Raw genomic sequence first — 20,599 nt, forward strand, 5'->3', positions numbered from 1 at the left:
ACCAGTAATGGACGGTGCCCTGGCGAGGTCTCCAGGTGCGGCCGTTGGGTACTTGGCACCGGGAGAATTCGGGAGAATCCTGCAAATGCATTTTTAAATGAGCCAGTATTAAATTGTGTCCAGTGTGTCTGTTCAACCAATTAAATTGAAAAATCCTCACTCAGAAACACAGGGGGGATCATTTTAACCCCCAAAATCAAGGGATCTGAGTAGGGCGGGATAACAAGTAGCAGAAAGGAAATTTAAGAAATAATATTTTTAATTTAAAGCAAATCTTCAATAATAATTACATTCTCAATTAATGAGACTCCAAACTTGTTAAGTTAAATTTTCAGTGCTTTCCAGGTTGTATGGCAATAATTATGACTTACCATGCCAGTAAGAATTTACATACACCTGAATGCACTAATCTTAATTTTTTTCAGACATGTTTAGTGGGTAAGTACCACAATTCCACACCCTTCATTTAATGTACGGCCAAATCTATTGGTGAGGTACTGGTGCAGTGCTGCTTCTGGAGGAGCAGGACAATGCAGAATGCAACTTGGAGATCTTCACCTTTAACTGCCATGCATGGAGTTCAGACACTGGTGTCCAGTTTACTCACTGATAATGGTGATAGCCCATATTAATCTTTTTGAGAAAATGCTAAATACCTAATTATTATATAAATAATAAGATTATTAAGATGTGTTCTCTTCTTACCCTTTGTTGCAGCATGTCATATGTACCGGACTATGGTGTAAAGTAGATGGTGAGCAGGAGTGCAAAACCAAACTCGACCCACCACTAGATGGAACTGAGTGTGAAACAGAAAAGGTAAGAACTCTAGGTTTGGTGTTTAAAATATTCTTAATTTTCATTTTCATATTTTTTCCTGTGGTTATATAAAAGTTACAAGTGCTTGAAAACCTGCTAGATTGCAGCTGCTTCTATTTGTCTTGCAAGCTGCAGATCACTAAAGAATGATAGAACATACAAATGCCAGAGAAATCCAGAAACACAAACTCTCCGGGGGAAGTTTTTGAGGCCGCACGATTATAGACACAGCACCACCAAACAAAAATGATTTTCCCTTTGTCACTAAGTTGCCAGACATAAATATGGCATCTAATTTGTAAAGTATTAATCAATATTCTGATATGGTTGTCAGGTATTGAGTTCAAACCTGCAACGTTTAGCTGCTAATCTGACCTGTCCCTTTAAACACAACAATAAAATTCCTCGTGCCAGTTTTGTGGCAGGATCGAAGTGTACTTTGAAACATGCTACAGATTTTAGTTCTTGGACACTTACAATAGGCATCCAAGCACTGAAATTTGTAGCATTTCATTAAATACAGCCCCTCCACCCCCAACATTGACATAATCTTTCCAAAAATCCCCTTTGGCCAATGCTTTATCCTGATCAAGATTTTACCTAGAATTCCACAATATCAGCGTCAGTGGCATCATTTCATGAGGAACCTTATTAAATGTTCCTTTGCCTTTCCTACAACTAGGTTGCCTTTTGTTTATTAGAATTGACCCATTCACATCATACCTGATTATTAGTTTAATTTTCTCCCTTAACAGTGATGTTGGGCAGATGGGTCGCATTACCCCGATTAGATTTGTCCCTTTTCATGAATGTGGGTGTGAGGGTCCAAACTAAGTGGTCACTCCACAACGTTTAATGACTCATGTAATGGCTGGAAGCATTTTACTATTTCAATCTTAACCTTTCCAATATCCTGGGATAAATGCTGTCCACCTCTTGGAGTTTGTTCATTTTGAGCACTGGAGTCTCCGTTTTATTAATGCCAAAGTCCTAGATCATAATTCTGACACAGGGATGGAAAGAGTGTGGGGTGGCTGCTAGTGAGCAGTGAACCTGGTAAGATCAGGCACATGGAGGCTCTGCCTTTGCTCACCCACAAGGAATTGCGAAATAAACCCTAAACTTCCCTTATTCTATACACAATTCGTTACACCAACCTCATTCTGAACCTATGCTTCTCCACGGAGTCTGGATCAAACTGTCCAAAATCTGCTCCCCACTCCCTTATGACTGGAGTGTTTCCAATCCTCACTCCAGCTCAATAATTCTGAGCCAGAGAGATTCAGGATGGAGACATCAGCTGCAAATATATTCATTTGGGACAGTCTCATTGTCCACAAAGTTGCACCAACTGCAGTTCAGACGTACAACCCGCTTTGCCATGTCTTAGTCTAAGTTGATGATACCTTGTTTTTAGTTTATTTTTACTGGGCACTAAATTGTACTAAGCAGTAGACAAAAGTTTTCTAACTTTACTACATCAAACTTCCACTACAAGTTTAAAAAAACAGCACCTTTTGTCCCCCCTGCACTAAATTTCTACTTGCAACAAATCTCCAACCGTGTTCAGGTTGCAGTATTTTCACAACCACTTGTAATTGAACAAGGTTCCTCACTAAGAACACATGTTTATAAAATTTGAGCATAACCAGGTCAGGTGTAGCATAACTAGATACACAGTAGAGATAGGGGGCAGGATTTTCTCAGCCTGGATCCGGGCTGGAGAATCCCCGCGACTGGCGTGAATTGCGCCACGCCGCCCCGACACCGGGATGTGATTCTCCGCAGAGCAGAGAATCGGCGCTATTGGCGCCAGCGTGGTCGGTGCGGAACGGCCCCCCCGCCAATTCCGGCCCGGGATGGGCCCAGCGGCCGTAGAAAAACACCCGGGTCCCGCCAGCGCCATTCTAATCTGCTCTCAGCCGGCGGGACCTCGGCGTGGAAGGTTCTGCAGGCGGCCTGTAGGTGGGGGAAGAGGGGTACCGACCCCCGGGGGAGCCTCCGTTGTGGCCTGACCCATGATCGGGGCCCACCGATCGGCGGGCCGGCCTCTCTGGCTGAGGCTTCCTTTCTTCCGCGCTGGCCCCTGTAGCCCTGCGCCATGTTGCGTCGGGGCCGGCGCAGAGAAGGGAGCCACTGCGCATGCGCGGACCCTGCAGCGCCCAGTTCACACTGGGATCAGCAGCTGGAGCAGCGTGGGCCACTCCAGTGCCGTGCTGGAACCCCTGTCGGGCCCAGAATTGCTGATCCTGAGGCCGTGTTGATGCCGTTGAGAAACGTGACAGCGTTTCCGACGGCGTCGACATTTAGCCTCAGGATCACAGAATCCTGCCCACTATAGCTGTTTCCCAACCTCTGAAGAGCATTCCTTACTGAGACGTTTCTGTTTCATGTGACCTCTGGTGGTGAGACTGGCAATTAATACTAAATTAGTAATGTTTGTGCTATGGATCCATGCCAAGAGGGACTAGTGTGAGACTGCTCAAACCCCTTCAGTCAGCACACAGAGAAACTTTCAATCTATCTGAATTTGAACCTAGAAGTGAGAGGCCAGTTCTTAACAGATGTACCACCCAATCTCTCATGGTTTGAAGTTTTCTATTTCTATTAATTCATTGACTGACTTGACCTCTTGGATTAAAAGCTAGCATACATTTGGAATTTCCATTAGTTTAAGTTCATAGAGCAAGATTTAGCACACTCGGCTAAATCGCTGGCTTTTAAAGCAGACCAAGGCAGGCCAGCAGCACGGTTCAATTCCTGTACCAGCCTCCCCGAACAGGCGCCGGAATGTGGCGACTAGGGGCTTTTCACAGTAACTTCATTGAAGCCTACTCGTGACAATAAGCGATTTTCATTTCATTTCAAGTTTTCAAGCTCTGTATTTTAGCGAATGTATCCATAAATATGATTTGATAGGGGTAGTACAGTGAATAGGGTAGTACAGTGAATAGCGAAGATTTTAACTGCTGGTCATAAGTAATGGGAGAGATGTTGGGCTTCCTGTCTAGTCATTAAGTTTAATGACCAGGGGCGTGATTCAGCCGGAAGAAGGTTTCGGACACGTTGAGCAGTTTGTTTCTTGCCGCCTACAGGTGCTCAGAAATACCCCGCTATTCAATGGCCCTTTGCCAATCTTTTTGGCCTTGGTGGGGGACGCACCATCGAGGCCGCACTAACATAATTTCCTGCACTGATGAGCTCAACTTGCTAGTGCAGGAAGAGTGCTCACTGATTTCTTTTTAAAGGCAGCACTGAACTTTCGACCTAGCTCAGCAAGGGCCTCCGGACCCCCCCCCCCCCCCCCTCCCCCCACTGCACACAACCTGCCTCTTCCAGGGCCCTCGAGCCCGCCCTCACCCCACCTCCTATGGGCAAGACACCCAGGCCCGGAACCTCGGGAGGTTCACCGGTTTTGTCTCATCATCGTCGTCAGGAGCGATGAGGCCAGTAATCGCGTCCCTCAGGCCTCATTAACAGTTTGCTGGATAGAAACACTGCTGGATCGGGCAGCACGGTAGCATGGTGGTTAGCATCAATGCTTCACAGCTCCAGAGTCCCCGGTTCGATTCCCGGCTGGGTCACTGTCTGTGCGGAGTCTGCACGTCCTCCCCGTGTGTGCGTGGGTTTCCTCCGGGTGCTCCGGTTTCCTCCCACAGTCCAAAGATGTGCGGGTTAGGTGGATTGGCCAGGCTAAATTGCCCTTAGTGTCCTAAAAAATAATGTTAATGGGGGTTGTTGGGTTACTGGTATAGGGTGGATACGTGGGCTTGAGTAAGGTGATCATTGCTCGGCACAACATTGAGGGCTGAAGGGCCTGTTCTGTGCTGTACTGTTCTAATTCTAAAAAAAACCGGGGGGGTAAAGAGATAGTTGGACAGTTACCACCCACTGGGACTCAGATAGCCAGGGAGAGGTTTGGGAGTGTTTTACCAGTGGACAAGAGGGGGAGCCCAGGGTGTAAGAGTGCCAGATTTCCTTTGTGGGGATTGAGGAGCATTTCTGCACCTCCTCATCCTGCAAATGTAGGCTTGTTAATTAAATTTTGGGGTTTCCGGGCATGATCCAATGGCCACGCTGCACCTGAAAGTCAGCTCATTGCAGTGCAGCATGGCCAATAAAAGCTGGAAGACACCGCTGCCCACTGCTGAGATCTACCTGCTCACAATGCCTTATGAGATCCAACGCGATCAAGCGAGACGTGGTGATGTAAATCACCATTGTAGGCGGGATCACTTTTTGACAGATCTGCATTTTAAAATGAGACAGCTAGTTAGTTACCTAAGTCTTTGGGATTCATCGCCTTCACCTCTGAGATCTTGGGCAAATGCTGTTTGGTACTGTTCTTCACAAATGGGCACCAGATGGAATGGCACTCGTGGGCATTACCCAGAGGATTGGCGGCCCCAGCTACATGCCCTTTAAGTAGAATGGTTCCCTGGCACTGCTGGTGCCACCTGGACACCTGATGGTGCCACATGGGTGCCAGACTGGCACTGCCAAGGTGGCACTGCCAGCTGGCATGGGCAATGCCAGGGTAGCAGGTTGGCACTGCCAAGGTGCCAAGCTTGCATTTTCTACGTGAGCGGGATTGGTCCTGGGTGCCCTGTATGGATGTTGGAGGAGGCCGGGGACTCATAATGCATTTTGACTGGGGGGGAACAGGGGTTGCTTCAGGGGCTGCAGAGATCATGGCGCCATTTAAAAATGGCGTCCCATTTGCTCACTACACTGGGGAGTTCCAGGAACGGAGCTGTTTAATGTACAAAACGGGGCTATGAGTGGCCTCAGCAGCATGTTACCCTCTGAGGCACCTTGTACAATGTGAGTTGTGTTGTATAGTCATGTGTTTCTCGCCGCTACGAGTGCCAGTAATCGCTTACTTTGGGACTTTTGAATTGGCCCTCAGGCTCTGCACTGACATTTTTCATTTTTGTCAGCATTCATAGTGGACAATCAGTGGGTCATTAAAATGAGACCTCAATTTGCATCTGTTTAAGAGGCATTGATGTTAATAACACTAGGACAGCCCAGTAGCACAGTGGTTAGCACTGTAGCTTCACAGCGCCAGGATCCAAGGTTCGATTTCCGGCTGGGTCACTGTCTGTACGGAGTCTGCCTGTGCGGAGTCTGCACGATCTCCCCGTGTCTGCGAGGGATTCCTCTGGGTGCTCTGGTTTCATCCCACTGGTCCCGAAAGACATGCTGTTAGGTCATTTGGACATTCTGAATTCTCCCACTGTTTATCCGAACAAGCGCCGGAATGTGGCGACTAGGGGCTTTTCACAGTAACTTCATTGCGATGTAAGCCTACTTGTGACAATAAAGATTATTATTATTATTTTAGAATTTAAACTTCTTTACCTTATCCTGTGGATTGTTATAAATGTCAATCATCCTTTGAGCACAAATAATTCTACATATCCTCTGTTGACTTAGACTTTATTATTCTGCCTTTTCTGTCCAGGTGTCCCACTTTTCTAATTAAGTTACGTTACAACTGTAAAACAATTTCAAAGTGGAATCATCTTGTACAAATACAATTGTTCTAACAATTGATTGTATAAGTTAATGCATTCATTAAATTTACCTTTCAGTATAATTGTAGCCTAACGTTGGAGCAAATTGAGTGAGCTCTAAAGAAGGCGATATTACTTATTTTGCTTTGCTCTAGACTCAGTCGTGCCCTGCCCTTGCAATACAAAAATGTGCAGAAAAAACAAATGTTGCAACGCAAAAAAAGAGGCATGCGGCCCATCATGTCTACCAGCTCTCCAAATGAACATTTCACCGAGTGCTATTCTTCTGCCTTCTCCCCATAGCCCTGCACTGCTATCCCAATCTATGTTTGGATAATGAAAATCTCCATTATAACTATTCTATATTTTTGCACCAGTCTGTAAATTCCTTGCAGATTTCTTCCTCTGCATTCTTACCACTTGTTGATGAAATTGGTAATGTAATTGCACCTTTTTTGTTCCTTTGCTCTGGCCAAGTCAATTATGTCCTTGTCCCCTCTGGGACACAATCTTTCTTCGGCACTGCTGTGCTCTCCTTAACACCGCCACCCTTCCTGCCCCTTTTCTTCCTTTCCTCCCTTTACTAAACATGTACCCAGGAAGATTTGACACTCAGACCTGCCCTTCCTTGAACCAGGTCTTTGTTATAGACTCGAAATCGTAATTCCACATGACTATCTGTGCCTGTAATTCACCAATCTTGTTTACTACACTCCGTGTATTCACATACATACACTGTAACCCTAATTTTAACTCTACTGCTTTCTCCCTTATGCTGAGTCAAACAATGAACTTACTTTTCTCTATCCATCCCAGTATTTTGTGCACCTTGCTATTCTTCTCTAATATCTTCCCTTGGTTCTGAAACCCCTGCTGAGTTAACTTAAACCCTGTGCAACAATATTAGCAAAGGAACACAGTCCCAGCTCTCAGGTGCAAACCAGGCCTGTATAGATCCCATTTCTCCCAGAACCAGTCCCAATAGCTTAAAAATCTAATGCCCTCACTCCTGCACCAAGTTTCAGCCACACTGTCATCTGCCTTAACCTCCACTCCCTGTACTCACTTTTGTGTGGCACTGGGAGTAATCTGGAGTTTATTCTGTTTGAGATCCTGCTTGCTCAATTCTGACTGCAGGACCATATCTTTCTTTCTGCCTTTGCCATTTCTACTGTTTTTGTACCACGACCTCCGGCAGTTCACCCTCCCCCCTCAGCCCTCAGTGACATCCTTGAGGCAACAAACTGTCTTGAATTAAATGCATTGTGTAACTGATCATTGATAAGTTACTGGGCAGCATGGTAGCATAGTGGGTAGCACTGTTGCTTCACAGCGCCAGTGTCCCCGGTTCGATTCCCGGCTTGGGTCACTGTCTGTGAGGAGTCTGCATGTTCTCCCTGTGTCTGCGTGGGTTTCCTCCGGGTGCTCCGGTTTCCTCCCACAAGTCCCGAAAGACGTGCTGTTAGGTAATTTGGACATTCTGAATTCTCCCTCAGTGTACCCGAACAGGCGCCAGAATGTGGCGACTAGGGGATTTTCACAGTAACTTCATTGCAGTGTTAATGTAAGTCTATTTGTGACACTAATAAAGATTATTATTATTAATGCAATGTGGTCTAATATTATACTCAGCTCCCGTTAAGGAGGGTGTTCAAGAATTTTGATCCAGCTACAGTGAAAGAATGGCGATATAGTCCGAAGTCAAGATGGTGTGTGGTTTGGCAGGGTGCCTGGAGTGATGGTGTTTCCATCCATCTGTTGCCTTTGAACTTCTAGATTGCAGAGATCACATGGCTATAAAGTGCCATTGGAAGAGCCTTAGTGAGTTACTGGAAGGCATCTTGTAGGTGGTACCCACTGCTGCCATTATGTGTTGATGATGGGGGAGTGAATGTTTAAGGTGGTGGATGGGGTGCCAGTCAAGTAGGCTGCTTTCTCTTGGATGTGTCTGTTGTATGTTGGGGAGGTCTCACAGAGATCGAGTCTAGTATGGTTGAATGTTAAGTATTTATTGATTAATAAATTAATGGGACTGGAAATTAATGAATCCCCTGGAATAGATGATCCACATCTCAGAGGGTTGAAAGAGGTGGTTTTAGAGCTGATGAATGCATTGGTGAGCATCTTTCAAAATTGTATGGACTCTGGAATGGTTCCTGGAGATTGGAAGGTGGCAAATATAACCACACTGTTTAAGACCCCCCAAAGAATACAACACTAAGTAATTCTTACTTTCCTTTTAACACCCATAAAACCTAAAAACACCTTTTAACAGAAAGTCATCAGGCTTAACTTCATAACTGAGAACAGTTACCACGTTGAAATCAGCAAATGGACACTCATAAACTTGCAGAGATCCACACACATCCTGCTGTGATTGCAGCTTCTCCAAAACTAAAATGAAACCAAACCCACCCTGCAGCAAAAAAGCCTAAAGCGAAAGTAAAAAGCTGACAGACAGTCCAGCTCCACCCACTCTCTGACATTACTGCAGTAGTAAACACCCATTTCTTAAAGGTAGTCTCACTACAGATATGTATATACACATCCATTTATAAACACCCATTTCTTAAAGATACTCTCACATGACACCGGTGAATAGCGAGAGAGGCCAAAAACGAGTACCGTGCCAGTAATCAAAGAGTTTGCGATACAACCGGCTCGCTCCCGTAGGCAAAACTGGGATCTCACCGTAGCGTGGCGAGAAACCAATTATCACCACTTAAGCCCTATTTCCATACAATTAACGGAAGCCACCCATTATCTAACGGCCTCCTATCATTCAGTGGCCTCCCAGAAAGTGGTCACGCTGGCGCCGATTAGTACTCCTTTTGAAAAACATGAACTTAGTGGAAGGGCTTCTGTGGGAAGTTAAGAAGGTGAGTAGCCATCTTTGCTCACAGGCAAAGAGTCCCAGGGCGCTGGGCTTGCCACCGCAGCGCTCACCGTGGTTGGGGGACCCTCGGCTGGGGTGAAAGACTCTCCGCAGGGGTGTGCCACCATAGGAGGGCGGGGGAGGAGGCACTGGGGGGGGGGTAACCAGGGGCCAACTTCTTATGGCACCACCATGCCAACTCCTGGATCATCTGTGCCCGTTCCGGGGGCAGCCCTAGCCCCTGCCGTCTGGTCCACTGACCACCCATAACTCCCACCGACTGCCGAGGCCTCTGACAGTGCCCCTGGAGGCGATTGATAATAGGGAATTGACAATCGGGGTTAAGTGAGAAATTCACACAACCCAAGTGGATTCCTGTGGGTAGGCGGGCATATAGCATGCGGGAGTCATTGCCTAGCATCCCAATCTGACCTTGATGCACGGACACTGTGCCTGAACATTTATAATTTTTATTTGTGTAAAAAGTAGGCACGTCGTTTAGAACTTGTGGGAGGAAACTGGAGCGCCCAGAGGAAACCCACACAGACACAGGGAGAATGTGCAGACTCCGCACAGACAGGGACCTAAGCTGAGAATCGAACCTGGGACACTGATGCTGTGAAGCAGCAGTGCTAACCACGGCTACCATGTCACATGACCCAACCCTCTCCGCCAGTCCTTCAAGATGATGTTGTCTGCACCGCCTCCCTGTCCCCATCAATGACTGGCAGCTTGCTCACTAGATCTCCTCACTGGGTGGACCTTGTGTTATCCCACCAGCTGGGCGGCAACTGGTTCTATGATGGAGATGGTCATATTGTGCAGCCAGTATTCTCTGTGCTTTGATCCTGGTGTGCGGGCAGGTCCTACAGAAGGGGGTGAGTGAGGGAATTGTGGGTTTGCTGGGGGTAGGCGTGCATGTAGAATGTGGGAGTCATTGCCTAGCATCCCAATCAGACCCTGATGCACTGACACTGTGCCTGAACACTTAGCTGCAGTGTTACGTGGAGCCTGGGTTTAACACACAGGGAGCTGGTCAGGATGGATAGGATCAGGTGCACCATGGACAGGCAGCACTAGGAGACATCTCGTGATCCTCAGGAGTAGTCCAACTGATGGTGTCATTGGTGAGGAGCCTGATTCTCAGTGATGGATCACGCTTTGCAGTGCCTCGACAATGCCCACCTGCGACTGGGACAAGCTCCGCAGCGCCTTGGCCATTCCCATCTGAGAGCGGGACATGTCTTTCAGAACCTCATCAAGGTCACATCCCCCAGCGAGTCAGATATATTGCTGAGACCCTCAGCCATGACAGTCACCGACTGCGTGACAATTTGGACACCTTCACACATGGTGCTGACGTCGTGCACCAGGCTCTCCACTGTGGTCGTCACTCTAGCTGTGTCGGCCTCGGTACCACTCATTGCCGGTGCCATCTCCTGTGCCCATCGCCTCTGAGTCTCCTCCAAGCAGCTATGGATCTGCTGGAATGACACTGAAATCTCCATCTGAATGTCCATCAGTTCCGGGTAACCCTGCTCCAGAGACTCAGCATCAAACTGGGACCCAGCTAGGTCCTGGGACCCTGCAGACCAACTGCTGTCTCACCTGGGGGTTCTTGCCTCCATCTGATGAACATCAGCAGCAGTGTGGTGTTCACCAAGCCAGTCCACTAACATTTCCCACCGAGATGTGTGTATCTGCGCTGGTGGGGGGTGTGAATGATAGCTGGGCCGTGACTACGGTTGCATTCTTGGAGCCAGAAGAGGGTGCCGCCCGGGATGGGCCGCTGCCATGGGCTGCTGGAACTGCGGGAAAATGGACACATGGTCAGTGGGAGGGATGGGTCAGTTAGTAACGCAATCACTACTCACCTTTGACAGGTCCTCCTGGTGGTTCCTCACCTCTATGGCGTCCGGCAGCCTCCGTGTTGGTGACCACCCTGTCCTTAGCCACACTAGTCACCTCCAGAAGCCGTACCTCGAAGGAGGGGAAGATTCTCAAGTCCGGCACCACACCACCAGTCTGGGCTCTCTCCGCCGATTATGGGAGAGCTTTTCCTGAGGAGACACAGAAAGGGCATTGTTAGCCACATCTGTGGTTCACAGTGTGGGGAGGGGGCGGGGGTGGTGAGAAGGGAGGGTTGAGGTGGAGGGAGGGTTGAAGGGGTGGTGGAGGGAGTGCTGAAGGGGGAGGGGAATGGATGGAGGGAGGGTTGGGGGGTGGGTCTCCTGGGGGGATGCTCCCTTGGGTAGTTTGGGGGGGGGGGTGAGATGTTGGTGTCTGCCCACACGTGCTGCCCGGTGTAGGTTGTTGACCTTCTGACACTCGAGGCCAGTCCTCCTGGTCACACTGCCCGAGTTGACTGCTGCCGCCACCTCATCCCAGGCAGCACTGGCTGCCTTGTGGCTCACTCTCCGGGAGCCTCGGGGGAACAAGATATCTTTTGTGGCCTCCACCGTGTCCAGGAGCCTCCCCAGGTCAGCGTCTCCGAATCTTGTGACTGGTCAATGACCGGGAGGCCTTGACCAGTCACAATTTCTGGAGAATCGGCCCTAAGTGTTGTTTAGGCAGGTTTGGCGGGGTGTTTCCCATTGGCTTATTGGGTGAGGTCCACACTGGTAGTCAACCACACTTAGGGCGAGATTTAACGAGAAAAAAAACAGAATCCCGTGTTGAGCACATTTAACGGGGCACTTGCAGTACCCAGAGCGACCCCACTATTAAATGGGACTCTTTTCTTTCTTCGGGCCTCGGTGGGGAAGGCCCCGCCAAGGCTGTACTTACCTTCATTTCCTGCACTGGGAAGCTCAGCTCATCAGTGCAGGAAGAGATTGGGGTGCTATTTTTAAAATGGCACCCCGATCTTTCGACCTCCCAATGCAACATCTGGACCTCCCCAAAGATCAAACATACTGATTAGGGATACCTCGAGCCCCACTAATGTCACTTCAAATGGGCAGGTACCCTTGAGCCTGATCCCGAGCATGGTGGTACAGCTGGCACTGCCACGGTGCTGCGCTGGCAGTGCTGAGGTGCCTGGGTGGCATCAGTGATAGGGCATCACCCTGCCCAGCGGTCATCCCCAGGCCTCCAGTCACCTGGCACCCCCCCCCCCCCCTCTCAAAAGTGCTGTCCTGCCTTGTCCACATTTGTGGAGACCTGTGCTAAATGGCGCAAGCACGGGGTCTCCGAGGCGAGGGGACTCAATCCAAGGCACTGGGTAGATCCGGCATGGACATATTCAAATGATAACTATTCACCTAAATATACAAATCTCGCAAGGCGTAACGAGCCAGGTAAATCTCGTGAGAGGGGCAGCATGGTAGCAGAGTGGTTAGCACTGCTGTCTACCGGCACCGAGGTCCCAGGTTCGATCCCGGCTCTGGGTCACTGTCTGTGTGGAGTTTGCACATTCTCCCCATGTTTGCGTAAGTTTCGATCCCACAACCAAAAGATGCGCAGGGTAGGTGGATTGGCCACGCTAAATTGCCCCTTAATTGGAAAAAATGAATTGGGTACTCTAAAAATGATTTAAAAAACAATCTTGTGAGAGGCGTCTCAGGAGATTTACTGGCAGCAGCGCGTCCCAGGTCGGGCGCGGCCATTAGATCACCCCCTTAGTCATTTTCTGGGCCTTGAGGAGTTTCTCTCCAGTCCAGCACACACTTAGAATTTTTTTCAGCAGCGGGGAGCTGAACTCGCTGGCCATATGGGCTTCTCAGAGATCGGTCCCCATTTGAAAGGGTGCCCCGACCTATAAGTGAGCTGCTGTACTCCACAGGAAATGTCACATTCCCCAAAAATGGGCTTTACCTCACCCCCCAAGTGAGGACATACCGATATAAAGTCACTGAGAGCCACCCACCTTTCAGGCACACCCAACCCCCCCCCCTTTCGGGCACGCCTTTCAGGACCCCCACCCTTCACTCCCCAACCATTATGAGGCCCTTTCATACCCACTCTTTACCATTCCCCCTCCCCACCGTTCATACCCCCCCATCTTAGTCCCCCTTTCATGGGTATGGCCCCCCTCAGTCCCCAACTCTTGGCAGTGCAACCCAGGCATCTGGGCACCCCAGCACTGACACCCTGGCATTGCCCCTGCCAGCCTGGCAGTGCAAGCTGGGCACCCTGTCAGTGTCAAGGTGCCCGGATGCCAGAGGGAGAGCCAGGGTGCTCTCCAAGTCGGGCATGATGAGGCCTGAAAATCACGCCCAAGGAGTGCAATACAGATCCGCCCACTAATTCCTGGAAGGCAGGGCTGTCCTACGAACATACATTAAGGAGGCTGGGCCTTTATTCTCTAGAGTTTAGTAGAATGAGAGTGATCTCATTAAAGTGTTCAAAATTCTTACAGGGCTGGACAGGGTCGAAGCAGAAAGGATGTCTGCCCTAGCTGGATGATCTAGAACCAGGGAACACAGTCTTAGCATAAAGGGCAAGCCATTTAAGACTGAGATGAGGAGTAATATCTTCACTCTAGGTATATAGGATCTTTAGTGTTCTCTGTTCCAGAGGGCTGTGGAAGCTCACTTATTAATTATGTTTAAGGCAGAGTTTATAAATTTCTTGATGGGATTATAAAGATAATGTGGGAAAATGGCATTGAGGTAGATGATCAGCCATGCTCCAGTTGAAGGGCTCTGTAATGTAACATGGAACGGGATATAGCATGATGATTTTCTACCCCATTTATCTTGGCCTTTTTACTGGTAAATAAGTATTCCTGGGGCCATAGAGTCAGGGAAACTAACACTAATATGTTGCTCTATCACTGCCACCAAATATATATTGAAGGAAATGCTCTCCTAATGCTTTGTTAAGCTCTGTAATACATCTGCTAATTTAAGGAAATGAGCCAGGAAACATAAATTTAACTGTGCAAGTGGATCTGTTAAGTTTCAGTAGGGAATCTCAGTTGTTTCTGGTGGCGCATCCATCATACATAAAAGAAGGACAGAAGTTATTATCATGATAAACTCAGTCTGTTAAGATTGACAAAGGTAGAAATAAATCTTACTGCGGACAATAGCCAACAGCAGAACCTTCCTTGTCACCAGTTGACAGGTATGTCATTCCCACATGCACTTACAAGCTACAGCAATAGGCATTCTACTAAAGTATGTGGCTGATGTGTTAATGGCATGTAATAAATTATGGACAAGTTACTGTTTACCTCCGGCAAATGGCTTTTTAAAGAAAATTGAGTGAAGAAAATGAATGAACAGGACTCGAGGATAAGACCAGTTACCTAGGCAATAGTGGTCAGATGTGATTTTGATCCGCTGCATTACATTGCTGGTTTGAACTGGTGGTGCAGTCCTTCAGGAACAGCACAAAATGTTCCAGTGCTGGTCATCATGTTGATTTAGTGCTTAGATTTGAGAAAAATTGACTATTTGCTGTTCAGTCAGTGTCCCACAAGTTTTGAAAAGCAAGCAAGTGACAAAATAGGTCTTATTTAATTTCTGCTTGAGAAACTAATTCTTATCACTGTTTAAATTATGGCATAACCATCAAGGTAACGGTCACATTTTTGCTATGGAATGCATGCCTTTACTAATAAGTAAATAGTAAAATGGAAATGCAATAAAATATGCCACTAAATTTCCTTCCAAAGAAACCTTAATATTTGATGTGTGTTACCACGGGTACACTATTTTGACATCGCATGGTAAAAGTAGTAAGCATGAAAAGAAATACATTGTCATTCTACCTTTAGATTGACTTAAAGTTTCATATATTTGACAGCAACTGCAGTTTCCCCCCAGAAAAAGGTTCCTTGCTATTCAGAGCCTTGCTTCTCACAACCTTCTGTGAGATCATAGATTTCATGGTTTTTAGTTGAAGAAATATCTGAGTGGATGGATTTACAGAACTTGCAGAGCACCAGGAAAACACTGTCAGTGACACATGAAAACTGGGAGAATTGGGTGAGAATTTTGTAGGTTATTAACTCAGCCACTGTTTAGACCATAGCTGCTAATTTGCATTTCCGCTGCCTTGATATCACTCTTCGTTCCAAGATCATAGTCTACAGATAAAGGTAATGCCAGTTGTGAGCCGGACTTATTATATGATGCCAAGTGACTTTTTAAAAACTCCAGGGTTCTCTATCAGGATTCTGAAAAGTTACAATGCCTTGCAGCTGTGCAATTAAACATATATGGGGCGGGATTCGCCGTTGGATGACGCCAAAATCGGGAAACGCGATTGAGTGGAGAATCGGCAATTTGACACCAAATCGCAATTCTCCATCTCGATAGGGCCGTTAATGCGGTCTGGAACGCACTTACAGTAAACACCATTAAAGAGTCATTAACGGGCCCGACCCAATATTCTCCAGGGCCGCCATGATGCTCCGCCTCTGATGGGCTGAGTTCCCGATGGCGCAGTTCACTTGTGCTTTTAAAAATCATGAAACCGGGAGGGACTTCCGGTGGCGGCGATGACGTAGGAAGCCACACATTTGGGAGCTCCCGTTTTAAACGGACTTTTCGGCTCTTTTTAGAGCCAAAAACGGAAAATTTTTCGACGTCTCCCGGTGGGAGAAGGTGTGCTGAACGACTTTCCCCGCAGTCCATGACTCGAACTCGGAGTGGAAAGGGGGAAAAAACGGCAGCAGCTCCCCAGAAAAAATGGGGGAAGGAATCCAAGATGGCAGCCGGAGGAGCTCCAGAGGAGTGGAGGCTGTGGGCCCAGGAGCAACGAGCTGCTCTCCTGCGCTGCTTCACAGACTTCAAGGCTGAGGTACTGAGCTCTCTGCAGGAAACAAACAGAAGGCTGTCGGAGATTCAGACCACCCAGGGTGCTGCCATCAAGGAGTTGCAGACGCAGGCCACTGAACGAGAGGAGGAGGCCGTGGTCCTCGTAAGTAAGGTGGAGGGACACGAGGCACTCCACAAGAAGTGGCAGGAATGCTTCGAGGAGCTTGATCACCGCATGAGGCAGAAAAACCTGCGGATCTTGGGCCTTGCGGAGGGGCTGGAGGGGTCGGACCTGACAACCTACATGGCTACGATGCTGAACTCGCTAGTGGGGGCCGGGTCTTTCTGTCTGCCCTTGGAGCTGGAGGGAGCACACAGGGTGCTGGCCAGGAGGCCTAAGGAAAATGAACCCCCGCGTGCGGTGCTGGTGAGGTTCCACCGGTTCCGTGATCGGGAGTGTGTGCTGCGCTGGGCCAAGAAGGTGAAGAGCAGCAAGTGGGAGAATGGGGTAGTACGGATCTACCAGGATTGGAGTGCGGAGGTGGCTAAGCGGCGGTCCGGATTTAATCAGACGAAAGAAGTGCTTTACAGGCAAAAGATAAAGTTTGGAATGTTACAGCCCGCGTGCCTATGGGTAACTTATTCGGACCGGCATTATTATTTCGAATCCCCGGAGGAGGCGTGAGCCTTCGTGCGGACGGAGAAACTGGACTTGAACTAGGGGTTGGGGGTTGCGGGGTCGGTTGTAATATTTTAGTGCTGGATTCTGCTGTTGCTGTGTTCTCTTTTTTTTTGTACTTTTGCAATTTTGATATGGTTATTTATGGTTGTTCAGCTATGTTTTTTTTGCTGTGGGGCATTGTTTGAGTTGTGTATCTTGCGGGGAGGGTCGGGGGGGTTTGTTGTATTCTATGTCGGGTTGGAGGTATGGAGTGGGGCTGGTAGTTGGGAGCTGCGTCAGAAGGGTGTGGTGGGGCAGTGCGAAAGCGCGGGTTTCCTCTGGTTTCCCGCGCTGCGGGGCTGGGGGGCGGAGACGGTGACGGGGGGAGGCGGGGCCTTAACTGGTTCTTCCCCGCGCTGGAGCGGTGCCTGGAGGAGGGATAGATTGGGGGATGATCCCACTTTGGGAGGGGTCAGGTTATTGGCGGGAGTTTCCGGGGTCAGCAGAAGTTAGCTGACCCACGGAAGTACAATGGAGGACGGTTCGCGGCTGGGAGGGTTCCTTGCCTGGGGGGGAAGGGAGGGGGGGAAAGGGGAATACCGGGTTGCTGCTGGTAGGGTCAAGAAGGAGCTGGTGGGGGCTGGGGGGACAGAGGTGAGGTGTTGTCGCTGTGGGGACTGGGTCGGGCAGGGGGTGCTGGCCTGGGGCGGGCAGTTGACGGGCTATGGCTAGTTGACGGGGGAGGGGGGCGGGACGCCCTCTGATCCGGTTGGTCACCTGGAATGCGAGGGTTGAATGGGCCGGTGATGCGGTCGAGGGTACTGGCTCATCTGAAGGGGCTAAAGGCAGATGTGGCAATGCTTCAGGAGACCCACCTAAAGGTGGAGGACCAGGTCCGCCTGAGGAAGGGATGGGTGGGGCAGGTTTTCCACTCTGGGTTGGATGTGAAGAACCGGGGAGTGGCGATTCTGGTGGGGAAAAATGTGTTGTTTGAGGCATCGGAGGTGGTGGCGGATAAGGGGGGTAGATATGTTATGGTTAGGGGCAGGCTAGAAGGAGAGAAGGTGGTACTGGCTAGTGTGTATGCCCCAAATTGGGACGATGCGGGCTTTATGAGGCGTATGTTGGGACGGGTCCCGGATCTGGAGGCGGGAGGTCTGATCATGGGGGGGACTTTAATACGGTGTTGGATCCTTCACTGGATCGGTCCAGCTCTAGGACGGGTAGGAGGCCGGCGGCGGCCAAGGTACTGAGAGGGTTTATGGACCAGATGGGTGGGGTGGATCCATGGAGGTTTGTGAGGCCGAGGGCACGCGAGCACTCTTTCTTCTCCCACGTACATAGGGTCTACTCTAGGATAGATTTCTTCGTGGTGAGTAGGGGACTGATTCCGAGAGTGGAGGAGGCCGAGTATTCGGCCATTGCAATCTCTGACCACGCTCCGCATTGGATAGAGTTGGAGATGGGGGAGGTGCGGGACCAGCGCCCGTTGTGGCGGTTGGATGTGGGGTTGTTGGCGGAGGAGGAGGTGTGTAGGAGGGTCCGGGCAAGTATTGAGGGGTACCTCGAGGTGAATGATACGGGGGAGGTTCAGGTGGGGATGGTCTGGGAAGCCCTGAAGGCAGTGATTCGTGGGGAGCTGATATCCATCCGGGCACACAGGGAGAGGAGTGAGAGGGATAGACTGGTGGGAAAGATGCTGGAGGTGGACAGGAGGTATGCAGAGGCACCAGAGGAGGGACTGTTGGGGGAGAGGCGCAGCCTGCAGGCTAAATTTGATTTGCTGACCACTAGAAAGGCGGAGGCACAGTGGAGGAAGGCACAAGGGGCAGTGTACGAACATGGTGAAAAGGCGAGTAGGATGCTGGCTCATCAGCTCCGCAAGCGGGATGCGGCTAAGGAAATTGCTGGAGTGAGAGATAAGAGTGGGAATGTGGTGCGGAAGGGGGTAGAGGTGAATGAGGTCTTCAAGGACTTTTACGGGGAACTGTACCGGTCGGAGCCAACGGGGGAGAGGAGGGGAATGGAATGGTTCCTTGACGGGCTTTCTTTCCCGAAGGTGCAGGAGGAGAAGGTGGAGGGGTTGGGTGCGCCGATTGAGCTGGAGGAGCTAGTTAAGGGGATCGGGCAGATGCAGTGTGGGAAGGCACCGGGGCCGGATGGGTTCCCGGTGGAATTTTATAAAAAGTTTGTGGACCTAGTGGGCCCCTTGCTGGTGCGGACACTCAACGAAGCATGGGAAGGGGGGACTTTGCCCCCGACGATGTCGCGGGCGTTGATCTCGTTAATTTTAAAGAGGGACAAGGACCCCCAGCAGTGTGGTTCATACAGGCCCATATCTCTCCTCAACGTGGATGCTAAGGTGCTGGCAAAAATCCTGGCCACCAGGATAGAGGACTGTGTGCCAGGGGTTGTGCACGAGGACCAGACAGGTTTTGTGAAGGGAAGGCAGCTGAACACGAATGTGCGGAGATTGTTGAATGTCATCATGATGCCGGCAATTGAGGGGGAGGCAGAGATAGTGGTGGCGCTGGATGCGGAGAAGGCCTTCGATAGAGTGGAGTGGGGGTACCTATGGGAGGTGTTGGGGAGGTTTGGATTTGGTGAAGGATTCATTAGATGGGTAAGGCTGCTATATGAGGCCCCGATGGCGTGCGTGGCCATGAATAGGAGGAGGTCGGAGTACTTCCGGCTTTACCGAGGGACCAGGCAGGATTGCCCCCTGTCCTCCTTGTTGTTTGCACTGGCAATCGAGCCGCTGGTGATGGTGTTGAGGGATTCAGAGAGGTGGAGAGGCTTGGTGCGAGGTGGAGAGGAACATAGGGTGTCGTTGTATGCCGATGACCTGTTACTGTATGTGGCGGACCCGGTGGGAGGGATGCCGGGGGTGATGGAGTTGCTAGCTGAGTTCGGGACCTTTTCAGGTTATAAATTAAATTTAGGCAAGAGTGAGGTGTTTGTGGTGCACCCTGGAGACCAAGAGGAAGGAATTGGTAGGCTCCCGCTTAGGCGGGCAGGGGAGAGCTTTAGGTACCTGGGGGTGCAGGTGGCCAGGGACTGGGGGACTCTTCACAAGCATAATTTCACCAGACTTGTAGATCAGATGGAGGAGGAGTTCAAGAGGTGGGACATGCTGTCATTATCGTTGGCGGGGAGGGTACAGTCCGTCAAAATGACGGTGCTTCCGAGGTTCTTGTTCCTCTTTCAGTGCCTGCCCATCTTTATCCCCAGGGCCTTCTTTAGGAGAGTGACTAGCAGTATTTTGAGCTTTGTGTGGGCGCATGGGACTCCGAGAGTGAAGAAGGTGTTCCTGGAGCGAGGGAGGGATAGAGGCGGGCTGGCGCTGCCCAACCTTCTGGGGTACTATTGGGCGGCCAATGTGTCAATGGTGTGTAAATGGGTGATGGAGGGGGGAGGGGCGGCGTGGAAAAGAATGGAGATGGCGTCTGTAGAGGTACGAGCCTGGGTGCCATGGTAACGGTGCCGTTGCCGCTCTCCCCTAAGAGGTTTACCACGAGCCCTGTGGTGGCGGCGACCCTAGGAATCTGGGGACAGTGGAGGCGGCATAGAGGGGAAACAGGGGGCTCGATGGAGGCTCCACTGGGTGGCAACCATCGGTTCATCCGGGGAACAAGGATGGGGGATTTAGGGAGTGGCAAAAAGGCGGGCATCAGCAAATTGAGGGACCTGTTTATTGGCGGGAGGTTTGCGGGCCTGGGGGAACTGGAAGATAAATTTGGCCTTCCCCAAGGGAACATGTTCAGATACTTGTAGGTAAATGCGTTTGCTAGGCGACAGGTAGAGGGATTCCCTTTGCTGCCCTCGCAGGGGACGATGGACAGAGTGCTTTCGGGGGTGTGGGTCAGAGAGGGGAAGGTGTCTGACATCTATAAGGTAATGCAGGAGGTGGAGGAGTCGTCAGTGGATGAGCTGAAGGCTAAATGGGAGGAGGAACTCGGGGAGCAGATAGAGGACGGGACTTGGTCGGATGCCTTGGAGAGAGTCAACTCTTCCT

At 49.9% G+C, this 20,599-nt stretch overlaps 1 protein-coding gene across 1 annotated transcript in view; it reads left to right on the forward strand.

The window, feature by feature from the left end:
- The window catches only part of LOC119970309 (A disintegrin and metalloproteinase with thrombospondin motifs 19-like), a 650,870-nt gene that overhangs the window by 337,245 nt on the left and 293,026 nt on the right, over window positions 1-20,599 (forward strand). Inside the window, exon 11 of the mRNA XM_038804712.1 lies at window positions 718-819. Within this exon, the coding sequence (XP_038660640.1) occupies window positions 718-819 (102 nt within the window). The remainder of the gene's footprint in view (window positions 1-717; window positions 820-20,599) is intronic.

Source organism: Scyliorhinus canicula, chromosome 8 (assembly GCF_902713615.1).
Source record: "Scyliorhinus canicula chromosome 8, sScyCan1.1, whole genome shotgun sequence".
Lineage (NCBI taxonomy): Eukaryota > Metazoa > Chordata > Chondrichthyes > Carcharhiniformes > Scyliorhinidae > Scyliorhinus > Scyliorhinus canicula.